The sequence below is a fragment of the Primulina eburnea genome, chromosome 14, assembly GCF_022965805.1.
Source record: "Primulina eburnea isolate SZY01 chromosome 14, ASM2296580v1, whole genome shotgun sequence".
In the NCBI taxonomy this organism is placed as follows: Eukaryota; Viridiplantae; Streptophyta; class Magnoliopsida; order Lamiales; family Gesneriaceae; genus Primulina; species Primulina eburnea.
This window is the reverse complement of record NC_133114.1, coordinates 3,428,730-3,451,869: the sequence shown is the minus strand read 5'-3', so window position 1 is coordinate 3,451,869 and position 23,140 is coordinate 3,428,730. Positions and strand designations below refer to the sequence as shown.

Below are 23,140 nucleotides of genomic sequence, written 5' to 3'. Positions count from 1 at the left end.
TGGCTTGTGATGAACGATGTATGATATAAAAATAATATGGGATGAATAAAGATGTAGAATTAATTAACGTCTAATGTATGTTACCAAAATTTAAAATATCAATTATCTCAAGGTTAATTAATCAAATTTTACAAAACTAGATTACGAGTACAATTAATTATCCTAATTTCATTTAGGATATTCTTGTCAATTTGTTTGCGCGTATAAACCTGGAAAATTTAAAATCTTTAAACAAAACAAGAGTCCTAGTGGGACAAATATACATTGCCTACTTATGCATATGTGTGTATAAACTTTCCAGGTGGTAAAATCTCGTCGGAGTACAAGGAATTTCGGAGTGGCGCAGACTTCCGGCAACCCCCATCTGCAGGTTTAAAGTCGTTTCCAAACAATGGCTTTATTTGATTTCAAGCCCTTGTTTTCTACGTATGTATGCTTCCCGGGCATAATCGTTGTCTCCGCACACTATAAGAAATTCCACATTCAACAACATTCAAAAGACAACGGTTTTCAAAACAGTTGTCTTTGTGCTGGTTTTTATTTAGCTCAGAAAACGGTTTTAGTTTTGCTAATCAAAACCATCGCATGTTTTAAATTAGCAACGGTTTTGCTTAAACTGTCGCTAAATATAACGAAGGTTTAAGCAAAACCTCGCTAAATTTAACAAAACCGTAGGACTTTTTAAATTATAAAAGCAAATTTTTTTATTCTCCTGAAAATATTAGTGACGGATTAAGTTTGTATACCGTCGCTAAATTAGCGAGGATTTTAACACTGTCACTAATTTTAGTGACGGCATACAAACCGTAATTAGCGGCAGTTTTCGAAAATCCGTCGCAAATAAAACCTACGACAATGGTGTTTCACCGTTGTCTTTGAGCGCACTCTTTAACCACTTGGTTTTTAACAACGGTTTTACAAGACCTACGATAACGGGTTTTTACCATCGTCTTTAGACGTCTACAACAATGGTTTTTCACCTTTGTCTTTGAGCGCACCCTTTAAGCACTTGGCCTTTAACAACAATTTTACAAGACCTACGACAACGGTTTTTCACCGTTGTCTTTAGCCTTTTTTTTGTAGTATATGAAGTTTGCACACAAACTTTTGGGATGAATTGTTGTGTGGAATTTGTCCGGTGTATCCAAAAGATAAATCCATATAGACTTCCTCTGACGGGTCACCATTGAGAAAGGCATTGTTCACGTCCAATTGAACAAGATTCCAATTTTGACTGGCCGTTAGTGCTAACAACACTTTGAAAATGGCTAATTTGGCCATATGTGAAAATGTTTCAAAGAAATCAACACCTTCATGTTGAGTGAATCCTTTGGCTACAAGGCGAGCCTTGTGTCTTTCCACCAAACCATTTGAAGCATATTTAATCTTGTAAATATGTATACTGAATTCAGGATCCAAGAAATTACAATGTTGTTGTTTCGAGTCCAAAAATTCAGGAGATTTGAATCTGCCTCCGATGGTTTGATGATCGTTCCGTTGACAAACCAAATTTGTTCTTGACGGAAAGTGCGATTTTCATGGCTCTGCTCCAGGATGAATAATTTTCTCCCGTAAGTGATTGTGATACCAACGTGAGACTTGGATTATCTGAGTGCTGCAAGAAGTATGGACTTATAGGATAGTCAATGGCGGACTCACCAATTGAGCAAGAAGATTCAGATGAATTTACAAGAGCCATAGATCATCCAGCTTAAAATTACTGAAGAAAAAGAAATAGAGATCAAAGCGAAAATATCAAAAATCAATGTGCCAAATTTGATCGACAAATTCTGTGCGGAAGCTTCTGCTCTGATACCATATTATATGAATATGTGAAGCGCATATGAATCCATTTTCGTTGACCATAATTGAGAATATTAAGCCCCGCGGCTTACAAGAGTCCTTATTTATCCAATATGCTAACTATCAATTAACTGTCATCTAACGCTGCGTTTGGTTGGGGAGATAAGGTGGGTTTATGAATTTTTAACCCACCTAATCCAATGTTTGGTAGGATATTTATTTAACCAAGTGAATCCTCCTATGAATGATTATGTTATATTAACTGGGATAAAATATTCACTCTCACCCCCTAGGATTATCTATCATACTCTTAATCTATCATATTCTTCCAATTTTACTCTTCTGATCTTCTCTTAAATCCAAACTCACCACCACTTTCCTCCACCTACCGCCCGCCGACCGACCACCCCCGCCCCCCGCCTCTACCGTCCTCCATTGCCGACTACCCCGGCCGACCGCCGGCCTACAGACGCAGCCGCTGCCGACCATCTCCTCCTCCGGTCGGCCGATCGTCGCAAAAGTGGAAGGGCAATTTTGTCAATTTATCAAAAGATTATTAATTATCTCATTTTTAACAATCATACCAAACATAATATTATTTTATCATTATCTACTTCAATCATTCTTTTTATCATTTCTCTCTTAATCATTTCATAATTTTATCATCCAACCAAACGTAGCCTAACTAGCTAACTAACTATTAACTTAATATATTTGATAGCTTCTGCCATATCTCATCTTCATACGAATTTTTCTTGGAACCGCCATAGCTAGCAAACACTTTCACTCTCACCTTTCTTGTGATGAGTTGTGGAAAGGATAGGGACTGTATATATAGCTCATATCATGTCGAAGGGACACTTGAGATTTGCTATGAATATTTGGGTCTTCTTATCTTTGAGAGAAATAGGAAAGTTGGTGAGGAAAATGAGAGACATCCTCCTTGTTCGGTAGAGTGTTCTGTTTTCGGTAGAATGTTTAGTGAGATGTGTGTGGGTGTTTAATGTGTACTTTACTAGTTTACAATAACAATAAATCCAAATTTAATATCAATATTTTTTATTACATTTAAGATTAATATTTGTGAACCACAAAAATACATGCGCCAAAGTTAAATTTTTTCTTTATAAATTAGTTAGTATGGTTTGAAAAAAAATTGCATAAAATACTTGTACAAAAACACGTGTCTTATAATTATGATATGATTTATAAACTATATATATGTTATTAAGTTTTTAGAAGAGGAAAGTGATGTATCTTGCTTATCCTCATGGATTGATTCTATAGGACAATTGTCACGCCTCAAAATCGGGGTTAGTCGACACCGACATTTTACAACCACACAATTGCGAACAACAAGCCTTGTAGTATAGTATAAACCAAAAACCAGTTTATTACTCATAATCAATAATAATATTGTCTTTACAAAGTAGATTCTTAAAATGATAAAAATATGCGAAAGCTTTTACAACTTACTAAACGAAAACTAAAATAAACTTATTGATTCTTCTTATTATCAACATCTAAATTAGTCTTGTTCGTCTTCCTCGATTTTCTCTTCATATTTATCTGGGTAGGGTAGAATAAGGGGTGAGTGATATAATCGTCACTCAGTAAACGGTGGCCGTTCGAGCATATACTCAACAAATACACATGAATTTGAAAAACCACATATCATATCATGCATAACATGATTATCATAACATATCATCATAACCATAAACATAATTTTGGTCAAGGTACTGAGATTCCTCTACTTTCCATGATTTACTGATATCAGTATTTAATTTTTATTCTCTAAGAGGCCAATGCTATATAACGGTTACAATCCTACTACCATTACAATAAAAATGACTTTTCGCAGCACGCAAATTCTCTTTCCGTGGCGCACATTGCACGCTGCAAAATTGCAAGCTGTTGAAAGTTCAAGATTATCCGCGGCGCACATTTGCACTCTGTTAATACTATTATCCACGACGTGCATATGTATGTCGTTAATACAACTATCCGCAGCATGCCATGTATGACGTTAATATTAATAGAACATCTAAACATTAGCGAAGGTTTTTGACAAAACCATCGGTAGTTTAAAAATTCGCACCCATTTTCCACAGTGTGCTAATGATATGCATGTCGTGAATAATACTATTGACGGCGTATGATTAATGTACGCCGTTAATGTCTAAACAAGAATTTTTTTAAAAAATTATTTACTTTTAACAGCGCACATAAACATGCACGCTGTTAATAATACTATTAACGGCGTGCCTTTATTGTGCGCTGCGAAAATTACATAGGTTATTAACAGCTCACATATAACTGCACGCTATAGTTTATATAATTTATTAACATCACACATAAATGCATGTTGCGGATAGTAGTGCTTTTAATGCACGCCGTTATTTATATCAAGTGTAACAATACTAACAACACACGTATGAGTGCACGCCGTTAAAAGTACTATTCGCAGCATGCTTTTAATGCACGCTGTGGATGACGTGCTGCGAAAAATCTTTTTCTTGTAGTGTACGTAAGTGCCAGAAACATATCGTGAATATTGGGATTCTCACCAATATCCAGTTGAATAATCACAGTGCCCAAAACATAAAAGATACGATAATCATATCAAGAAGGGTTAGAAACAGAATAACGGTACTCGATCGAAACTTTCAAAAACGAAATGATTCATACGCAACATATTTTAAAACAAGTCCACTTACGGAAGACAAGTGTGCAATTATGATATAACAATAATCCAGTTACCTTTGAATGAGAGAAAACGTGAAGAACTCGAAAACCATAGAATAATCATTCTACCGACAATTCGAAAACGCAGCAGCACATCTACCAAAAAGTCAGCTGCATTATAAAATAACTTACACCTTATTGAACTGTTGGATCGGGCTTAAACCTTTACAGTACGTCAAACAAATTATGAATGGTGGAGATCAGGTTTCGAAGTCGTTTTAACCTGTTCATGCACAAAAAACCGTATGTATGTTGTTTCCGTCTAGAATCTGTCATTGTTTTTACGAAGGCTATAAAAAAAAAGTAACCGTTGGATTTGGCTGCAATTTGGATATGTTATTCAAAACATATGAAAGCATATTTTGAACGGTGAAGATCGGAGTCCCAAGAATCAAGCGAGAGAAACAAAATTTTGAACTTGGAAAGAGTTTTGATCATTCGTGCAAAATTTTTTTTGGTTCTCACAAAAATTGTATTAAATGCAACAACACTAACAGTGCTCTGCAAAAAGCAAAACAAGAAGTGCCATAATTAAAAAATTTTGGAGTAAAGGTGGTTTAACCATAAACATAATTTCGTCTAAGGTGGTTTACTGATATCATTATTTAATTTTTATTCTTTTAAGGAGCCGATGTCATATAACGGTTACAATCTCACCACTTAAGGGCCATAAACATACCGTGCATATTGAGATTCCCACTCAAATCCAGTTGAATCATCACAGAGCCCAAAACAAGATACGATAATCATATCAAGAATAGGGTAGAAACAGAATAACGGTGCTCGACCGAAACTTTAAAAAACGAAATGATTCATACACAACATATTTTAAAACAAGTTCACTTATGAAAGACAAGTGTGCAAATTATAATATAACAAAAATCTACTTACCTTAGACTGGAAGAAAACGTGGAGAACTCGGAAACCATAGAATAATCATTCAACTGACACTTCGAAAACACAGCAGCACATCTGCTGAAAAGTTAGCCGTATTATAAAATACTTGTGCCTTATGAACCGTTGGATCGAGCTTAAACTTTTCCAGTATGTTCACAAGTACGTCAAACAAATTATGAACGGTGGAGATCTGGTTTAAGTCTTTTTAACCTGTTCATGTACGAAAAACCGTATGTATGTTGTTTCCATCTAGAATTTGAGCAGTTTTTTACGAAGTATATAAAAGGAACACTAACCGTTGGATTTGGATGCAATTTGGATATTTTATTCAAAACATAGGAAATCATATTTTGAACAATGAAGATCGGAGTCCGATTCCTGAACGAGAGAAACAAAATTTTGAACTTGGAAAGAGTTTTGACGATTCATGGAGAATTTTTTTGGGTTCTCACAAAAATTGTATTAAATGCAACAACACTCACAGTGCTCTGCAAAGAAAAACTAACAGTGCCATATTTAACAATTTTTGGAGTAGCCCTGTCAAGGTGGTTTAGCCAATAATGCTAAATCTGAAAAAGAAATTTTGAAATAATATATAATTAAACTCGTATATTGCTAATCCTTTAAAATTATGATTAGAAGTTTTAAAAATGAGGTGGGTTAAGCTATATATAATTCGCCATATTAGCATTGATATATTAGACGACCATCTAGACTCGATCGAATATGTCGAATTGAGCTCAATACTAAGCTTTAGATGTATCAATTTTCCATGTTAATTTGATTATTACTTGCATATTTTAGGGGTGGAAATTTTCAGAGAAAGCCTTGGGCAACTTAGTATGTTCGTAAAAGGCATGTGCTCGACTTAATCTACATTTAATTTTGTGCCATGTATATATTTTGGACATATCAAGAATAGAACACATGATTTCTTGAATTTAATTATTATCAACCTAGAATACAAGAAACATTTTGTGTCCGTTTCATATATAATTTAACAAATAGAAATCATTAACGTATGGTTATATTAAATTTGATTTTAAATTTTGTTTTCTTAGATAACCCAATCCATGAAAGTTAAATTATGTATTGTAATTTAACAGTAAATTGTAATCTTCAAAAGAATTTCGATCAAGGAATTTTATATTGTACATCGTAATTTGAATTTAAATTTAGTTTTCTTTCTAGTCGAGGTGACATACATGGAGAAACGGCATGGCCTGAGTTTAATTTATATTGAAAAGATCAAGAGTAAGTTTTTTTATTCCAAGAAATTAAAGAAAGAAACATATTTTTCAATATTGATATAGCAAGGGTACATTAATAATAATAGATAGATGATCACAAATCGCTTGCGAGCTGAAAAGTACGCAAATTTGACTTTTAATTGGATGTTGTGAGTCTCAGTTCGTCCGTTTCTTCAAAAGTTAAATAATCACATATTAATTCAATCATCTCCACAACTTGATCGTATGTGCTTAAATAATTAAAATAAGAGTGAGTTTCATGCATATCTCTTCTAATGTTAAAAAAACGGTGTTACTTCTTGTATGACAATATTTTATTTCCAAAATGTAATATAGTTTTTTTAATTCATAAATTGAGCACCATTATATATTAATCAAAATTTAAAAGCTCTAGAAGTTTAGGCAGATTTTAATATGTGTAATATCATCTTTATTTTGTCAATTATATGTGCATATAGTAAAGTTCAAATGAATTTATTCAAAGATTAAAATTGTTAGGTTCAAATTCATTTATTGATCTATAAAAATTCAAACTAAAGAATATTATGAAATGGTTGAGGAGTCCTATTCAAGGATTGCTAGTATCACTAAATCACAGGTAAAATTTTAGGCCATATATTGCATTTTATATAATAATCCAAACACTATTTTTTTAAGGTTTGTGAACCGATAGTATAAATTATTTTGGAAAAATTGTAATTTTCTTCTAGCTCTATATTAGATTGATCATGCGTGTATATTCCGATTTCGATTTCGATTTCGATTTCGATTTCGAGAGATGGTCTAGTGATATATCCAAACGCAAATCCCATCCCAAAGCAACGTATTGTCCTCCATCCGTTCATTAGTGGGCATTGCAATGTTGATAATTGGGGATTTCTAACAGAAATTGAAGGTGGGGGTTCTTAAAAGTTACGCGGTAGTGGTGCCCTTCCTGCAACAGTGTAGATTTGAAGTATTATTTTCTAAAACTGGAAAGTGAGAGGCCTACACCGTGTCAACATGCTCACCAATCTCCATCCCCTTGTCTCTTCAGTTAAATTATTCCCATCATCGTTCATCTTAATTCCAAGCTAGTTCATTTGGATTTAGCCCTTGCATACTATTGCACACACACACATATATATTTTTGATATGCTGCACACCTACCGTGCACACCTATGTGAGCACCGATGAGGTGTCACTCACCTATTGGATGTGATGAAATATAGAAAAATTGTGCATCCAATGGGTGAGTGACACCTCATCGGTGCTCACATAGATGTGCAAGATAGGTGTGCAGCATATCAAAACTATATATATATATATATATATCTTTGTTATAAAAAATTGAAACAGAGGATGTACCAAATTATCATTTTTACAAAACATTTTATGAGAAATTTTTGAAATGTGGACAGTGCTCGTGTCTGGTTCCAAAAATCCTAAAATTTTGGTAGTGCTTATGTATTTTACATCATAATCTTCGTTGAAATTGAGATATTGCGATTGGCATGTTTTGGGTATTTTGCCGTTAATTTTATTTATGAGAAAGGATTGTATGAGAGTGTTTTCAGACAACCTTAGTTTGTAGTTTCTAATGAAGATGATATTGGGCAATTTACCTTATCTTGTTTGCCTTTTTTCCTTGTTTATGTTAAACATGTGTTTTGATGTTAGTTTTGTTAGAGTATATGCTCAGCAAGTCAACTTGTGGCTTGAGCTTTATTGACTCTTATGTAAAAAAAAATCTTTATTTTAATAATATTTTACGGTTTTATCAAATTGTGATATTTACTTTATCTGTATACATATGCAATCTACATAAATAAAGCACTTTAATATACAAAGGTAACATGAGGTCAGTCTAGCAATATAAGATCATGATACTCATTAGAAAGTGTATCGTATATTCTAAACAGGTTTCTAGTCGAATCAACCCCCTAAACTAAGGATAAAGATTGCTTGAGCTTAAGACTAGCATATGTGATGTGATCATCATGTTTCGTTGGTAAGAGCATGAAGATGTTCGTTCATACATATGAATGATCATTTAATGATGCACTGAATAACTTTCGATCGGATTTTCTAACTGGTTAACAGTTTTCGAGTGGAAAAGTCCGCGTTTATGGTTAACATCATTAGTCCTTTGACCCGAAACAACATGGAGGCTCCGCGTACTAGCACTGCACTTCAACTCATTTTCCGACTCCATTGAGGGTCATTAGGTGGCGAGGTTTGGTGTAGTTTCGAAATATGTAGGAGTCAATGCATTATAGTCAATGATTCAATGTTTTCCTATGGATGAAAATATCGTATGTAATATGATGAGTTAATACTGCAAGAAGTATCGGGCTAGAACAAGACATATGTTTTGGGGAAATGTGTTTTCCGAGTTGCAGAGCATCAGATCGTTATCGAATTTGTTTGCCACTCTCGATATACCAATGCTTGCAGATTCTATCAGGATATATGAGTTATAGTATTGTATGCTAACCATAACTTAAGATTCTATCAGGATATATGAGTTATAGTACTATCATGGGGCGATGCTACTAAACGCTCTTACCATGATCCGATAGGTGTTCTGATATTTTTGATCAAGGAGTTGATAAAAAGAATGCGACTAATTAAGGTTAGTCCAGATAAGAATAAATGTTATTCTGAATCATAATGTAACTGTGCACTCACAGCTAGTTGTATCCCTGAATTATTGAGTGTCACACACAAGTATTGAGTTCTATGTTCTAGTTGAGATATTCAAATTCAAAGAGTTGAATCTGGCAGCTGTAGTTTTATGAAGATCAAACAAATTGATTATAAATGAGTTTATAAGTAGATTCCATGTAATAGAGGTTATGAAAATTAGATTATTGCAAATTAAATGATGATAATGGAACTACTAGTTTTAGTAAAGTAGTTTACAAAACTAGCAACTGCTAGCTAAAAATGTACAAGTGAAAATTTTAATTTTCATTATATGAACGAGATTTATACCTTCGATAAATCGACGCAGTCTGATCATCGATCAAAATTATAATGAGTTCACAATTATTTATTTAATAATTTAGAATATATTAATTAAATAATAAATGTTATTTGTGGTTACTACTAAATGTACGTGTTCTGATAAAATATTGTAGAGGGGTCTAAAATTTATTAATCAATTGAAAATTAATTAAGAAAGTAAATGTTGAAAATTAATCATGCTGGGATTATGATTATGAATCCTAGTAGTATTTGGTTGATGTATTTTTATTAATGCGTTATTAAATTTTGATAACATGAAACATAACCGAAAAATACATAAAATCTCCTCTCCTAGAAGCAAAATTTCGGTGACCTCTTTAATTTCACAAGGAAATTTTGGCCACCCTTCTACCACCATCGCGCCGCCTCGACGTCGCTTCAACACTGTCGAATTTATAAAATTCCGGTGATCACGCTAAATTATTTAGATCTCTGGTGCAATCTATATGAATAATCCAATATCTAATTGTGAACCTTATTTTGACGATCGAAGAAGCAGAAAGATCTATTTGTAGAGATTTACAAGAAGTACCAACTCCGCTAATCCCAGACAGGTCTGGTGTTCAACGTTAAATATGCAAAGATAAACAGATGTAAACATCTTATGAATGTTTTAAAACATATGATGCCAAAGAACGTTTTGGACGTCAAAATTAAACGAGAAATTTTAAACTCGACCACTGTGTTTCTGTATGTTTTGGGATTTGATGCTGCAATATCGAAATCAATATTGGACAATGTGGAACTGGTATTGAATACCTTGATGTTAAAGGATTCGATGAAGCCAAAGATATGCAAACGTTGAGTGGTGTTGTAGTATATTGTTCTGCCTAATATTCTCTGTCATAGTATCTGATACCCTCAATATTTGACCGTGCTCGAGTCCTATGCCCGACCGATCATCTCTCGTCTCCTTGAGAACCTTGGCCGAGCCCAGGGTAATGCTCGGCTAGCTGGGTAGTGCTCGGCTATCTCGACCGATCCCTGTGCTCGGCTGTCTCGGCCGAGCCCCGGGGCCCGAGCCAAACCATTGGTATCATGTCCAATTAATCCGGAGCGAGCTCTTGTCAAACACAGATGCTTATATTACGAATCTCAAGCCCATGTACTCTGCCTATATCTTAATAACTTTGTCAAAAATAAAAGGCGTAAATGAGCCTTGAATATGCCAGAATCTCGCCGTGTGATTAGAGGCGACAAGGGATCAGGCCGGAATTTCGCCATGTGATTAGAGGTGGCGAGAGATCCGGCCCTAACTTGCAGTGATTGGAGAAGAGTTTAATTTTATAAGGAAATTTACCTAAAATAGACTTCGGCTCAATATGGTAAGAAGTCCCCTCAACCACTATTAATATCATGTACATTTTCATGGTGAAGGGCATTCAGGATATAAGACTTTCTTGAGAATTATTTCAGATTTTGCATTCTCCCATTCCTTTTTCCAAAACACAAAAATCCAATTGAAAAATCGGAGTGATCATGCCGGAAAAATTCTCAGCACCTCCCAATACCTACTAGTTTCATACAAGCCGGTAGTGTTCCATCCGCCCCGGTCCAAACAGTGTTGATCTAAAGTTCAAGCTCACCAGACCGAACCCAGGAAAGATTTGGTATCATCAAATTGGCGCCGTCTGTGGGAAATTGAAAAAAGAGATAAGATGGCAAGTACCAGGAGTCGATCGGGAGAAGACAATCAACCAACGTCCAACATGGCGGAGCTCGTCCGGTTGATCACTACGACTGTAGAACAAGTCTTAGCACAGAGACCAGACAACAATCCTCCTCCAGGACAGGATCATGAAGCCCAAAGGCAAGAGATACAGAGTTTAAGGGAGGAGATGGAACGCCTTAAAGAAGAGAGGAATGCACCCCCTCTTCCACCCCTTCTGGCTCGGGGGATCCCTTTCTCGGCCGAGATATTAGCCGCTGAATTGCCTCAAAATTTCAGATTCCCTAACGTCGGAGAATACGACGGCTCGGGAGATCCGGAAGAGCATCTGTCCCGATTTGAGAACGCGGCTTTATTGCACCAATACTCAGACCCGATCAAGTGTAGGGTCTTCTTGACCACTTTGGTCAGGTCATCACAGCAGTGGTTCAATTTGCTTCGGCCGGGGACCATCAGCACTTTTCAAGACTTCGGAAGAGCTTTTCTCCACCAATTTGCTAGCAGCAAAAAGCATCCATTGACGGCTCTGAGTCTATTCAATGTTAAACAAGAACAGGAAAGCCTACGAGATTTCGTTAAGAGGTTTAACAAGATGGTCATCGATGTTCCCTCAGATACTCCGGACATACTAATAAGCGCCTTTACACAAGGGCTAAGAGGTGGTGACTTTTTCAAGTCATTGGTAAAGAAACCTCCGACTACTTTTGAAGAACTGTTGGCCAAAGCCGAGAAATACATGAACGTGGAAGAAGTACATATGGCTAGGAGAAGTGAACCGAAGGCCTTAGCCAAGGTTACACGAGATGTTCGACACACCCACATTGTACCAAAGGTCGGGCGTTTCGAACCACCTACGTTGCTTGGGCAGTTCGCTGCTTACACACCTTTGAAAGTCAACAAATCTCGAGCATTGGAGCTGTGTGACGAGCGACAACTCATTCGAAGACCTCGGAGTAGTGACAGAGGACCTCGTAATCCCAGGTCAGAAAGGTATTGTGAATTTCACAAGGATTATGGTCATACTACCGATGAATGTCATCACTTGAATCAAGAAATAGAACGGATCATCCAGAGAGATCCAGAAATGAAAGCAATTCTAGCCAGTACGGGTGGTGGATACCGACCCCCTAAGAGAACACGGGAGGAAAATGATCCTGAAAGGAGGAGGGCTCCGAATCAAAGGGAAAACTTTCAAAATGCTAACCCGAATATGCGGAGGGCAGAACCTCGTGAGCAATTACCCCCTCGCGGGGTAATTAATATGATATCGGGTGGGCCTACAGACGGAGACTCCAACCGGGCCAGGAAAGCTAGCAGCCGGAGATTGGAAAACATGGAGATTAGTAGCACTCAAACACGCTCCGGACCGATAATTTCTTTTGGACCCGAGGACACTGAAGGGAGTGGCCGACCCGCATAATGATGCTTTGGTTATCCGAGCTATGATCGCCAATTATGAGGTTGCTCGTATCTTTGTGGACTCCGGAAGTTCTGTCAATGTTCTGTTTAAAGAAGCGATGGATCAGATGGACTTGGGCGAATACACGGTAGAGCCTATCTCCACGGCTTTGTTTGGATTCACAGGCCATGCAATACACCCCCTTGGGGTCGTCAATCTCCCTCTCTCTCTGGGGAGTGGGGATATTAGAGAGACCCGGGTTATCAACTTTGTGATAGTTGATGCCCCCTCATCGTATAATGCTATTATGGGGAGACCAGCCATGGCTGCTTTCATGGCAATTGCCTCGGCTCTGCACCAGAAGATCAAATTCCCTGTCGGAGAAGCTGTAGGAGAGGTTAGGGGAGATCAGTAGATTTCTCGAAAATGTTACGTGGAAGAAGTAAGGGTTGAGCAAAAGTCAGCCAAAATTGAACATCCAAGTCGACCTGAATCCAGGGGATTCGATCAACTACATCTAATCGAAGAAGCAGGAGAGGTTACTTCGGAAGACGTGTGTGAGGAGCTTATCCTAAAACCCCCATCCGGAGTCGTGAGGATAGCCCGAGCCTTGGAAGAGTCCTTGAAAGAACGATTGGTCCAGTGTTTGGAGAAGAATAAAGATATATTCGCTTGGTCTCCGTCCGAACTCCAAGGGGTTAGGAGGGAGGTGATGGAGCATAAGTTGAATGTCTTGGACGAATGCCGACCTGTGATTCAGAAGAAGAGGCACTTCGGCCCTGAAAAAGACGTTATCATCAAGGTAGCAAGTGCAAGATTTATTAAAAGCAGGACACATTCAAGAAATCCATTTCCCGACATGGTTATCTAATGTGGTCTTAGTTCCTAAATCGGCTGGAAAATGGCGGATGTGTGTGGATTTTCCGCGACTTAAACCGGGCCTGCCCTAAAGACTGTTATCCTCTCCCAAGGATAGATCAATTGGTCGATTCTACGGCAGGACACGAGCTCCTTTGTTTTCTCGATGCATATCAAGGATATCACCAAGTTCCCTTGGCAGGAAAAAGACAGAAGCAAGGTCAGTTTTATCACATCCGAAGGAACATTCTGTTACGTAGTAATGCCCTTCGGGTTAAAGAATGCCGGTGCTACATATCAAAGGCTTATGGATAAGGTCTTCAAAAGGCAGATTGGGAGGAACGTTGAGGTCTATGTGGATGATATATTGATCAAGTCCAAGGCAGTCGATCAGTTTGTGACAGATCTGGAGGAAACATTTCAGACTTTGCGGGAGTACAGGCTGAAGCTGAACCCTAGCAAGTGTGTGTTCGGGGTTCAGACGGGGAAGTTTTTGGGATACATGGTGACTCGCAGAGGCATTGAGGCTAATCCAGAAAAGGTGCAAGCACTATCCTCTATGGGTTCTCCTCGAAACATACAAGAAGTGCAGCGATTGACAGGGAGAGTTGCCGCTCTAGCCCGATTCATATCTCGATCCGCAGATCGAAGTTTCCCATTCTTTAAGGTACTTCGGAAAACTAAAAATTTCGAGTGGAACGATCAAAGTGAAAAAGCATTGCAGGAGCTGAAAACTTATCTTAGGGAACTCCCTGTCTTGAACAAACCCGTCCCTAGAGAAGAGCTCTTTGTGTACTTAGCAGTCACTCCCCAGGCTGCGAGTTCGGTTCTAGTCAGAAGAGATGATGCAGTTCATCAGCCGGTCTATTTTGTGAGTCACGCTTTAAAGGGAGCAGAGCTCAATTATACGACTCAGGAAAAGTTGGCATTGGCCCTCGTCATCATGGCCAGAAAATTGAGGCCGTATTTCTTATCGCAGTCCTATCACTGTCCTCACCAACAGCGTCCTGGGGAAGATTGTCTCACATCCAGATACCTCAGGAAGATTGATTAAGTGGGTAACCGAGCTCAGTGAATACGATATCAAGTTTGAGCCCAGAACTGCAATTAAAGCCCAGGCTTTAGCAGACTTTCTGGCGGAGACTGTGCAAGTATCGGAGGAGAAACAATGGAAGATTTTCGTAGATGGTTCTTCTTGTCGAACAGGGAGTGGGGTCGGAATCGTGATGATATCTCCTTGGGGAGAAGAAACTGAGGTAGCGGTGAGGCTGAACCTCCGGGCCTCCAATAATGAGGCCGAATACGAAGCGGTTTTGGTAGGGCTAAGGGCTGTCCCGAAGCATGGGTGTTACTCGGGCCGTCCTCTATTCTGATTCTCAATTGGTAATACAGCAAAGCAAAGGTAAGTTTGAGGTGAAAAATGAAAAAATGATGAGATACGCCCAAGCTATTGAAAAAGCTAAGGAGGACTTCTCCGAGTTAATCCTGAAACAAATCTCTCGAACTGAGAACGAGAAAGCGGATAGATTGGCCAAGATGGCCAGTTCTCTTGATCATCCCACGGGGTCAGAACTAGTCGGACAAGAGCTTATCTCTCAAATTTACCATCTTCAGGCAGGAGAAGTAAAGATGATAGAAGAAGATTGGAGGTATGAGGTTCAACAATACTTATGTGATGGGAAAGTCCCAGCTGAACCAAAAAGGGCTCGAGAAGTCAAAAGGAGAGCACTCCGTTTCACGCTCTTAGATGGGACATTGTATAAGAGGTCTTTTGCTAGGCCTCTCTTGAAATGCTTGGGCCCGGAAGAAGCTGATTATGTCCTCCGAGAAGTCCATGAAGGATGCTTGTGGTAACCTATCTGGGAAGCGTAGCTTTGGCTCGGAAGGCTTTGATGGCAGGTTTCTTCTGGCCAACTATGAAAAAGGATGCGCTAAGGGTGGTGAGGTCCTGTCATAATTGTCAAAAACATGCTAATTTACAATGGCAACCAGCCGAACTTATGAGGTCAGTCATTTCCCCTTGTCCTTTTGATCAATGGGGCATAGACATTGTCGGACCATTTCCCATAAGCACAGGACAAAGAAAATTCTTATTGGTAGCAGTCAACTATTTCTCTAAGTGGGCGGAAGCAGAACCGTTGGCCAAAATTACTGAAGGAGAGGTCTTAAAATTTTTATGGAAGAACCTGGTATGTCGGTTTGGGATACCAAGGAGACTTATATCTGACAATGGGAGACAGTTCTACGGCTCCAAAATTCGAGAATGGTGCAGAGAGATGAAGATAGAGTAGATATTCACATCCGTGGCTTATCCTCAGAGTAATGGACAAGTCGAGGTCACTAACAGATCCATTGTGCACGCTCTTAAAGCACGTCTGGACTCTGCCAAAGGGAAGTGGGTTGATGAATTACCTAGTGTATTGTGGGCTTACCGAACCACAGCTCGGATAGGAACTGGAGAAACACCCTATAACCTTGTATATGGTACTGAGGCCGTCTTGCCAGCGGAGATCGGACAAGAAAGTGCTCGGGTGATAGGGTATGGGTTGAATAATGATGAATTAAGGGCCATGGATTTGGACCTCATAGAGGAAAAGAGAAACCGAGCAGCTGTTCAGATGGCTGCCTATCAGAAGAGGATGGCTCGAGCATATAACAAAAGGGTGCGGCCTCGATCGTTCGAAACAGGGGATCTGGTCATGAAGAAAATCCAGTTTCAAGGAGAGAGAGGGAAATTAGATCCGAAATACGAGGGGCCTTATAAAGTTGTCAGGAAAGCAGGGATTGCAGCCTACTATTTAGAAGACGCTGATGGAAAGAAAACCAAGCGCCCGTGGAACGTCCAACACTTGAAGAAATACTATGCTTAGTCATAGTCTCAATTTACAATGTTAGTTTTATCTTTACTTTATTGGAATTATGTCTTTATTTTCAAAATCATGAATAATATTAAGCGTTGATATATCATTTTTACCCCTAGCAAAGTCCGGCCTAGCACTCAAAATCCGACCTCGCGTTCGGCAACAAAAACAAAGCCCGACCTCGCGTTCGGCAACAAAAACAAAGCCCGACCTCGCGTTCGGCAACGAAAAGAAAGTCCGACCTCGCATCGGCACGATTAAAAATCCGACCTCGCGTTCGGCACGATTAAAAGCCCGACCTCGCGCTCGGCAATAAAAGCAAAGTCCGACCTCGCGATCGGCACGATTAAAAGCCCGACCTCGCGTTCGGCACGATTAAAAGCCCGACCTCGCGCTCGGCAATAAAAACAAAGTCCGACCTCGCGATCGGCTATAGAAAGAAAGTCCGACCTCATCCGACCTCGCGTTCGGCACGATTAAAAACCCGACCTCGCGCTCGGCAATAAAAGCAAAGTCCGACCTCGCGCTCCGCACGATTAAAAGCCTGACCTCGCGCTCGGCAATAAAAACAAAGTCCGACCTCGCGATAAGTTTATAAGATAGGCTAATTCGATTTCTCAACATGTCTTTCGAACAAAGTACTTGTTTAGTAGCATTTCAATAATAGTAGATCAAAGTTAGAGGCATGGGTTCAAAACATTGACTGATGATAGGGAAACATGACTAGAAAACATTCAGAAACATAAACATTTGAAGCAAATAAATAAAAGGAGAAGATCCCGCCCGAAGGGCTCCTTCTTCAAGGTGTCTGAGCTTTCACTCTCTATCACCCCTCTCCGCCTCTTCCGGCATGTCTTCAAGGGCCCTAAACATATCTAGGAAGGAAAAAGGGTGTTCGGCTTCGGAATACCCGTTGGCTCGTAGCTGAGCGATGCTCTCATTAAATCCATGCTCGAAGTATGAGGTAGCTTTGTCTGAGCACAAGGATTCAAATTCCGAAGAGCGGATGAACTCCTCTTTCTTCTGACGCCATATGACCTCGGCTTCATTGTCCTTCCGGCGCAGTTCTTCCTCAAGCTGAAGGGTTCTTTGTTCCACCCAAACGGCTTTGTCCTCAAAGATTTGTGCTTGAGTTCGGGCGGCTTCGACCTCGGCAAGGAAAGCAGCTCTCTCTGCCTCACTCCGGGTGTGGATATCTTCCATTCTCTTCATAAGTTCCCTGTGTCGGCTGAGCATATCACTCATCCGATCAGTGACTTCCCCCCCCCCCCAAGACAAGAGCCTGCCAAGCACATGTATAAGTTTCGTTAAAGAAGAACTGTGAATACAAAAGAGACAAAAATATTCACCTGCATGAAATTAAGAGACATAGACTCCATGGCTTGAAGGTCAGTAGCGGCCTTCACAAGGGCGAGATCCTCGGAGGAAACCAAATGCCGAACAAAGTTTAGAGCTTTCGGTCCGGAAGGGCGGGCTATGAAAGAGGTCCCATGGTCGAGAGGTGCCTCCCGATTGACCTCTTCAAAATCGCGGGTGTCGGGAACAGTGGAAGAACTGAGGGGCCCCTTCCCAGAGCCTTTGGAGATCGGGGACGAAGTAGTAATCCTAAGAACTTTCTTCACGGGCTGCTCATCAGAATCAAGGGGCAATTTCTTCTGCTTCCCCCTGGCCTCAGCAGTAGAGGATTTCGAAGAATTTCCGGCCTCGCCTTTCCTCCTTTTCATGTTCTCAAGCATGGCGGACTTCATAATTCTTTCGTCTAAAAAAAAAAAAAAGAGAGAGAAGAAGCGAAGAAGAAGAAAAGATGGGGAAGAAGCATAGAGTCAGCATAATATTATTTTTCAGTATAAAAGGGAAAGGTTGAGGAAAATATACCAATGTCCCCCTCCACTTCTATTCCTTTTCTGCAGAACCTAAACTCGCAAAGGAGATCGTCCTGGATCAAGCTCTTTACGTCGAAACACTTCTCCGAGATACTAGCTAAAAAGTTGGTCAAATCGATGGCACGTCCAGGTGCAGGCGGATCTCTAAGGGTTAACTGTTCGGCCCAAGTCATATCGCAATACCAAGGAAACGGCTCGGACTCCACATAAAAATAACGGTTCATCCAACCTTTATGAGAGGAGGGGTTCCCGACCAGAAAGTCACACCCGGGCCGAGGTGATACATAAAACCGACCTATTTCCTTTCTTTTGATCTGCACAAAGCGATCTAAGAGGGCTACGGAGAGGGGTATCCCAAAATACTTAAGTAAGACTCCTAAGGCTAACAGCGTGCTAAAGGAATTAGGAGCTAATTGACTGGGACATATAAGATAGTGCTCGCAAAGATACTGAACGGCTTTGGGGATGGGAAATCGAAGACCCATCTCTAGTTGATCCAAATAAAAGGTGTGGTATCCGTTTGGGGGGAGATGAGCCCTATCCGTAATCTCGGGGATCAAAATATCAATTTTCGGAGACAAGCCCGATAACTCTCTAATCCTAGAGACATCGTCATATCCTAGGGCCGAAGCCTTGACTTCGTACCAGGGGAGCTCCGCCGAAGTCTTCGAAGGGGAGGGGGAAGAAGTGCTTATAGCTTCATCCATTCCTTAATCAAACTATTGCAATTAACACGGGAAGAAGAACTTATCGAAGTGGTCAAGAAGAGCAGAGTTGGGAGCGAGAGGTTACCGAACCCAAAACAGTTGGCCGAACCGAGAGCGTCGAAAGGATGGGAGATGCTTTGTGCTTTGAGAGAGAAATGGAAGAATGGTAAGATTTATGAATGAAGAAAAGCCATATTTATAGGAAGGTCAGACGAAGGAGAGACGTCCGATTAACTCAAGAATGGACGACTAGGATCATGCCTATTCAGGGCCTTGGGATTCATACGCCCATCCGATCTTATCCGACCAAAATTTTACAAAAAACTCGAACGGTCTAGATCTTCCCACGACCAATGTTGAACTCAAGGGCTTAAGGCTCAATCCTAGCGATTCACTAGTCTAAAATTCAATACTTCTTTTAGACCACATAGGGGGGGTTACTACTGATGCTCTCAATATTTGACCGTGCTCGAGTCCTATGCCCGGCCGATCATCTCTCGTCTCCTTGAGAACCTTGGCCGAGCCCAGGGTAATGCTCGGCTAGCTGGGTAGTGCTCGGCTATCTCGGCCGAGCCCTGTGCTCGGCCGAGCTCGGGGTATTGCTCGGCCGAGCCCCGGGGGCCGAGCCAAACTATTGGTATCATGTCCAATTAATCCGGAGCGAACTCTTGTCAAACACAGATGCTTATATTACGAATCTCAAGCCCATGTACTCTGCCTATATCTTAATAACTTTGTCAAAAATAAAAGGCGTAAATGAGCCTTGAATATGCCAGAATCTCGCCGTGTGATTAGAGGCGACAAGAGATCAGGCCGGAATTTCGCCATGTGATTAGAGGTGGCGTGAGATCCGGCCCTAACTTGCAGTGATTGGAGAAGAGTTTAATTTTATAAGTAAATTTACCTAAAATAGACTTCGGCTCAATATGGTAAGAAGTCCCCTCAACCACTATTAATATCATGTACATTTTCATGGTGAAGGGCATTCAGGATATAAGACTTTCTTGAGAATTATTTCAGATTTTGCATTCTCCCATTCCTTTTTCCAAAACACAAAAATCCAATTGAAAAATCGGAGTGATCATGCCGGAAAAATTCTCAGCACCTCCCAATACCTACTAGTTTCATACAAGCCGGTAGTGTTCCATCCGCCCCGGTCCAAACAGTGTTGATCTAAAGTTCAAGCTCACCAGACCGAACCCAGGAAAGATTTGGTATCATCAGTATCGAATCCAATTATCTGCATTTATGCGATTTGTGGCCACTTAACATTGTAACTATATTCGGTTGGTTTGAAGTACAATCTTATTACTGGAGATGTGAAGCAATGATTAGAACTTCATTTCATTTGTGATATAATATTTTATGAGGATTTAAACTCCTAGGGTGTTTCTCCTATCTTTAGAACCACTGAGAAAATGAAATGTATACTGGCTTACCAAATTTTTTTTCATAATTGAGGTTTTATCAAAGATGGTTTCTATTGTTCAATGTGTTTTTTCATGAGCTAAATTTTGGTCATAATACTCTCTCGGAAACAAATTCACATTCACAGGGTAATGGACCAGCATGCAGTGGCGGAGCCACATGAAATTAAGCTCGAGTAGTCCAATTTTTTTTAAAAAAAATTTATATATAAATTTTGTAAAATTTTGGAATAATATGATATTAGTTCGGGTAGATCGATTTAAAATATTAAAAGATTTTAGAGTTTAAAATTCTTACCCGGACATAGCCATATTTCTGGCTCCGCCACTGCCTACATGGGCTGTGGATATATAAGGGATAACTGAAATAACGTTCATGAACAGGGCATCATAAGACAATTTTTTTTTTTGGTCGAATTATTGATTGGTTGGTTGTATATAAATGTATGTATTCAGAACCGCCCATGTCTATATGATCTCTTCTTCTTTGACAGTGAGAAATTCGAGAGAGGGAAAAGATATGGCATTCCTGGAACAAATATCATTAAAGTTCGTCGGAACGGTTGCGGTGCTTTGAACGGCAACTACCGTTCCAGTTCCAATGTTATGTTGCGGAACGGTTGTATAAAAAACTAATAAATTCAAAAAATTGGTAAATAATTTTAAATATAAATTACATCATACTAAAAAATAAAATATATGAAGTTATTACAAATTAATATATCAATACAAAACTATTTTACAATAATAGCACAATAAGAAATACACACTAAAAATTATAACATACCAAAGCTAATACCATGAAGAGTGACGTGGAGGAGCGAAATCATTGTTATATTCTTCATCACTCTCAATTTAATTCGAACATTTGGATATTGATGTGATTGTCCATAGAAATATTGATTAGATTGAGATGACGAAAGATCATTAGAATGGGATGACTGGTTTTGTAATAGTGTTTCGTCACGACGATTATAGTATCTGAATCCACGATATACAGTAAAACTATCAGCTGTACTTGCAGATCTATACACGGGACCATGACGTCCAACACCCCGCTTGATGATGAAGATTCATTGTATTTTTAACAAATATATTGAGACGACCCATAATCAAATCCACGATGTCTAGTTCCATGTGTACCAGATGTTGAAAAATCAAATGATCTATCAAAACATTAAAGTTATAGCCTTATATCTTATCTTTCTAATGGAAGTGACTTCACAACAATTGGATCAATATACAAGACATTATACTAAAAACCACAACTACTGTCACATTTTTCATATCGTTTATGCACTTCCATTTCCTATTTGGCTCAAAATCAACTTTCTATTCTATACATTTATTTTCATAATCATCAACAACTATGAAATATAATACCAATAACATAATCATTTTATTACCATTCTAATAAACATAACCATAAACAATAACCATCTACATTAACCATTACCATACCTTACCGTAATGAACCATGAATATCTCATAACCATATTTTTTAAACACCAAACCGTTCCGCTCGGCCGTTCCGTTCCGCTTCGCCGATAAAATGTCGAAGAAAAGCGCTACAAAACAATCACCGATTTGTCCTGGAACTTTGGAACGACGGTCACCGTTTTCGTTCCGGTGAACCATGCATTAAAGTGTTCACAAAAACTTTTGTGAGACAATAGTCACCCATGAAAAGTATTATTTTATATGTAAAAAAAATTACTTATTATTGTAAAATAGACAGAGTTGACCCGTTTATCCATGAGACTGTCTCAAAAGGCACATATATAAAGTGTCACGGAGAGGATTACGTGTTGGTTTCGTAAACTGTATTTAAAAAAAAAAAAGATAATATAGAATATAACTTTGTTTAATGAGATTGAAATGCTTTGAGTTATATGACACCGTAATCCTTCCATGCCTACTCTCCTGAACCAACAAACTGACGTGTGGATGTCGTCGAACTCTTCTTAGTATTTTTTGATATTTTTTTTATTAGAACTTTTTGTATTCTCACCCGTGCAAACTAATTTATCTCCCTTTATATCTTTCTCAAATGTGATCTTCCATACATATTATATATAACTTTTGTTTGAAATTTGAACACCACCTCCTCTTTTGAGGGAAGTGATTGACGTGTAGATTGATGTTGTGGAGGAGGCATGATTTACCCCGCGACTCAATGTTTTATTATATATAGTTTTGTTACGTTATATATCAATTATATTGACTAATGAGGTGACAATTAACTATAGATGTGATGAATTATATCATATTTGTATATTTAATAGACGGGTGTTATCTTATCACTGGACACGAAGATAAATACATAATTAAAATTTTATCGAGCTTGCCATATTCTATTTCTTATTTTCTCGAGATATAACAACAACAACAACAACAACAATAATAATAATAATAATAATGCATGCCACCAAATTTTAATAATATTAATTTTAAACTTAATCATCTCAAGGTAGATTAATCAAAGCTTACTTCAATTGTGCTTAGTTTGAGGGTAATCGAGTGCTTGAAGAAAAAAAGAGATTGGATATGATACAAAAACTACATATGCATTGCAATCATTTGAAGACTATAGCATATATATTCTTAAGCTATGCAATTAAATTTTTCA

The 23,140-nt window shown here is 38.8% G+C and overlaps 3 protein-coding genes across 3 annotated transcripts; 2 read left to right on the top strand and 1 right to left on the bottom strand.

Moving 5' to 3' along the window:
* The first annotated feature begins 11,416 nt into the window (after positions 1-11,416).
* LOC140811081 (uncharacterized) lies at positions 11,417-12,796 on the top strand. The gene has a single exon (XM_073168956.1). It carries the CDS (start codon positions 11,417-11,419, stop codon positions 12,794-12,796), a length of 1,380 nt encoding a protein of 459 aa, XP_073025057.1.
* A 22-nt stretch (positions 12,797-12,818) lies between these two features.
* On the top strand, positions 12,819-13,646 carry LOC140811080 (uncharacterized). Its single transcript, XM_073168955.1, has 2 exons — positions 12,819-13,186; positions 13,274-13,646. The coding sequence occupies exons 1-2, from the start codon at positions 12,819-12,821 to the stop codon at positions 13,644-13,646; spliced, it is 741 nt and encodes a 246-aa protein (XP_073025056.1).
* Positions 13,647-17,775: 4,129 nt separating this feature from the next.
* On the bottom strand, positions 17,776-19,070 carry LOC140812978 (uncharacterized). The gene is made up of 2 exons (XM_073171367.1): positions 18,370-19,070; positions 17,776-18,253 (listed from the first exon to the last, which is right to left on the bottom strand). The coding sequence occupies exons 1-2, from the start codon at positions 18,860-18,862 to the stop codon at positions 17,802-17,804; spliced, it is 945 nt and encodes a 314-aa protein (XP_073027468.1). The 5' UTR covers positions 18,863-19,070; the 3' UTR covers positions 17,776-17,801.
* Positions 19,071-23,140: the final 4,070 nt, after the last annotated feature.

Coding starts and splice junctions, on each gene's coding strand:
- LOC140811081 (XM_073168956.1), top strand. CDS start 11,417: ATGGCGGAGCTCGTCCGGTTGATCACTACGACTGTAGAACAAGTCTTA.
- LOC140811080 (XM_073168955.1), top strand. CDS start 12,819: ATGATCGCCAATTATGAGGTTGCTCGTATCTTTGTGGACTCCGGAAGT. Junction 13,187..13,273: donor GGAGAGGTTAGGGGAGATCA/GTAGATTTCTCG, acceptor ACCTGAATCCAG/GGGATTCGATCAACTACATC.
- LOC140812978 (XM_073171367.1), bottom strand. CDS start 18,862: ATGGGTCTTCGATTTCCCATCCCCAAAGCCGTTCAGTATCTTTGCGAG. Junction 18,254..18,369: donor AGAAGTGGAGGGGGACATTG/GTATATTTTCCT, acceptor TTTTTTTTTTAG/ACGAAAGAATTATGAAGTCC.